Raw genomic sequence first — 3,193 nt, 5'->3', positions numbered from 1 at the left:
TGAGATAGAACACTGCAGTTGAGATATAGAACACTGCAGATGAGATAGAACACTGCAGTTGAGATAGAACACTGCAGATGAGATAGAACACTGCAGATGAGATAGAACACTGCAGTTGAGATAGAACACTGCAGATGAGATGATAGAACACTGCAGATGAGAGAAATACAGGAGCACCGGGCAGATGCTCTCTGTGAGTGCATGAGGCAATAGATACCACAGGGCCATGCTGGGCAGAGTCAGGGCTGGAAACTGCCAGTGGAGAGTGCTTTACATTTCACAAATTTATATAAAAAGGATAGAAAAAAAACCTTTCTATTTCATGTACTGCCTGTAGATGGTTTCATCAAGATGAATGTCTAGTGTTATCTTTGAGATCTTTATGGGTCACTTTTAGAACGTGGTAATGCCTTATACTCAAATAGCAATATTAATGAAATCACTTGAAAGGGCAAAATTTTATGTCCCATAAAATTACATATCTTAGGATATGATTGATTCAGACTTGGTTCTTACAGCATTTAATCTTGGTAACCACATCTGGGAGATACTGATTACTCCATATTTATGGGAAACTGAGGCAGGGAAGGGAAATAACCTGTTCTAGGTCCCAGGATTGTTAAGTGGTGGGGCCAAGAGTGAACCAGGTGAGTCCAAAGCTGCATTTTCACCATTTCTCGGCCTGTTAGGAAAGGACCTGCAATATTGCTTCTGGATGTCATTTCTATGGCTATGGAAGCAGGTAACTTGTGATGCCTTTCTCTCCTAAGTTTGTTAATATAAGAATTTATGACCTGGAATTTAGTTTGATATGTTTAATTATAGGCCTTACAGTCAATCTTACATCTGCTTCTGGTCCCCCTCTACCCTTCTAAAGGTCTTTCTGAGCTCAACGATATCGAAACAGGAGTACAACATATTTTAGCAGACATGATTGCTAAAGACAAAGATACGCTCGACTTTATTCGGGGCTTGTAAGTAACTTTTCTTTTAGCTTTCTTCTTTGTGGGACTTATGCTGTTAAGTGTTGTTAGTGCTAATCCAGTGTTTATTTAAAATTTGGTTTTCAGGCTTTTTTTTTTTTTTTTTTTGTAGTACAATTCTTTGATCAAACAATAGAACCCTAATATTTAAAAATATTAAAGATGTTTTAATTGGATTCTAAGCAGGGTGCCTGGAGCTCTGCCTTCTTGACCTGCTTAGAGAAGGGTGAGTGGATGATTGGTCTGATTACCATCGCTCATTTCAGCCTTCTGTGAGGGTAGATACTACCTGATTTCAGCTGTTTGGGGTGGTTTATGTTGATATACAAATTGATTTTCAGAGCATACGCTAGTATGGTTGCTTGTTTTGAGACAGGATTTCTCTGTGTAGTCCTACAGCCCTGGAACATACTGTGTAGATCATGCTGTCCCCAAACTCACAAAAGTTTTCCTGTGCTGAGATTAAAGGCGATGGGTTGGCAGAGTCCTTTTGATGGGTTAGTAATGCCAATTTCTTATTTGGGCATCATTAACCAAATCGAATTTGGTAATAGCTTAAGTTATTTTTATCCTTTTTATATAAATTTGTAAAATGTAAAGCACACATAAATAAATGCTTGTTTCTTTTTTAATATTTGTGTATCTGACCAGGTGTAAACATAGATACATTTGTATCCAGTCATCTCTTGCAAAAGTATCCTCGAAAAAAGTAAATGAGAAAGAAGTTGATAAGTTTCAGCTTTACCAGAATTTTTCCTGCAACATAAGAACCATCCACCATCACCAGGTAAGAAGGATCTGCAAGCTGACAGTGACGACGATGATGCTTTAGTAAGAACTGAGGCCAATATTTTATTGACTAGTCTGTATAAAATTTGTAAGATGTTGTCATAGTTCCTTGATTTCCCAAGTAAAGAACTGAAGGCCCAGAAGAGTTACTTACACTTAAAAATTTAACAGAGCTGACAGTGTGATAGCCCGCATGACTTGCTTTTGGCTGATGACATCTGTTAGACCCTGCTTCCATTGTACTTAGGTGTGAGCACAGACCACAGTTCCCAAGACAACTATAGTCCAATTTAGAGTAGAGTAGGTATGGTCTCATTTGGTTTTATGAACCATAGCCATACCATATACATTGTATGTCAGCCTTCTAATTTCATCTTTCAGGTTATCTATCTAAGTATATATTTATTTCTTTTACTAAATGTTTTCATAGGCTGTGTACTGTGCAGCCTGTGATTTAACTAGCACAGAAACAGGAGAGGTCTTACAAACAATGGTCACAAAGCTCTGGCTTTCTGTTTACAAAGAAGTTGTCATAACTAGTTTTCATTATTTCTTTACATGTCTATGAGCCATGGGTTAGTGTCTTTTTATTCCAGCCTTAACAACACTAATATTTCATGTGAAGCAGGTCTAATAGAAACAGGCTCCCATAGATTTTATTTTGCTTCAGAGTCATAGTTCATTTTCTTTTAAAAACTTCTTTTGTAGTAAAATTTTCACAGTAAAATATGTACATTGTTTACCACATGTATGATGATTAGTGATTCACAGTGTTGTGCACCTGCTATCTCAAAATATCCCAAAATATATGAATACCGTTTTTTTCTCTCTTTTTTATTTTTTGCTTTTTATTTTTGTTGTTTTTGTTTGTTGTTCATTGTTTTTTTTTTTCTTTTTGATTTTTGGGTTCTCCTTCTCTTCCCTTCCCTTTTCTTTTTCTTTTTCTTTTTCCTTTTCTTTTCTTTCTTTCTTCCTTTTTTTTTTTTTTTTTTTTTTGAGGAAATTTGTTCCAGTCAGATTCTGTGTGCTATGAATGCTAATGATGTCCCGTGTTGTTTCATTTGTTCTTTCTGTTGGTTTTATGGTTCTTTCGGGTGGTTTGGCAAGGTGGTGGTTTGGATTAGGAGACTGCAAGTGTTCTCCCAACATGAAAGTCTTCACTAATCATTTTAAAATGTATTTTTCTTTATCTACATTCTGCAACTGTGAAGAGAGCCTAATGAAACTTGTTAGAATTCTTTACCTTTTGTGTAATAATTACTAAAATGCAACTTAAAAAAATATGGTTACAGCTGGGCGGTGGTGGCACATGCCTTTAATCCCAGCACTTGGGAGGCAGAGGCAGGCGGATTTCTGAGTTCGAGGCCAGCCTGATCTACAAAGTGAGTTCCAGCTGTTCTCTAGACACGGGGTTAATATCT

General features: G+C 36.7%; 1 protein-coding gene across 3 annotated transcripts in view; it reads left to right on the top strand.

Annotated features, from left to right (window-relative positions):
* Srbd1 (S1 RNA binding domain 1) overlaps nucleotides 1–3,193 on the top strand; it is a 166,911-nt gene that overhangs the window by 23,062 nt on the left and 140,656 nt on the right. For all 3 annotated transcript variants that reach the window (XM_021217891.2, XM_029531530.1, XM_029531531.1), the window contains exons 8-9: nucleotides 878–974; nucleotides 1,635–1,770. In XM_021217891.2, the coding sequence (XP_021073550.1) occupies nucleotides 878–974; nucleotides 1,635–1,770 (233 nt within the window). The remainder of the gene's footprint in view (nucleotides 1–877; nucleotides 975–1,634; nucleotides 1,771–3,193) is intronic.

This window comes from Mus pahari, chromosome 18 (genome assembly GCF_900095145.1).
Source record: "Mus pahari chromosome 18, PAHARI_EIJ_v1.1, whole genome shotgun sequence".
NCBI lineage: Eukaryota > Metazoa > Chordata > Mammalia > Rodentia > Muridae > Mus > Mus pahari.
The sequence above is the reverse complement of the archived record's forward strand: the minus strand, read 5'-3'. Positions and strand labels throughout refer to the sequence as shown.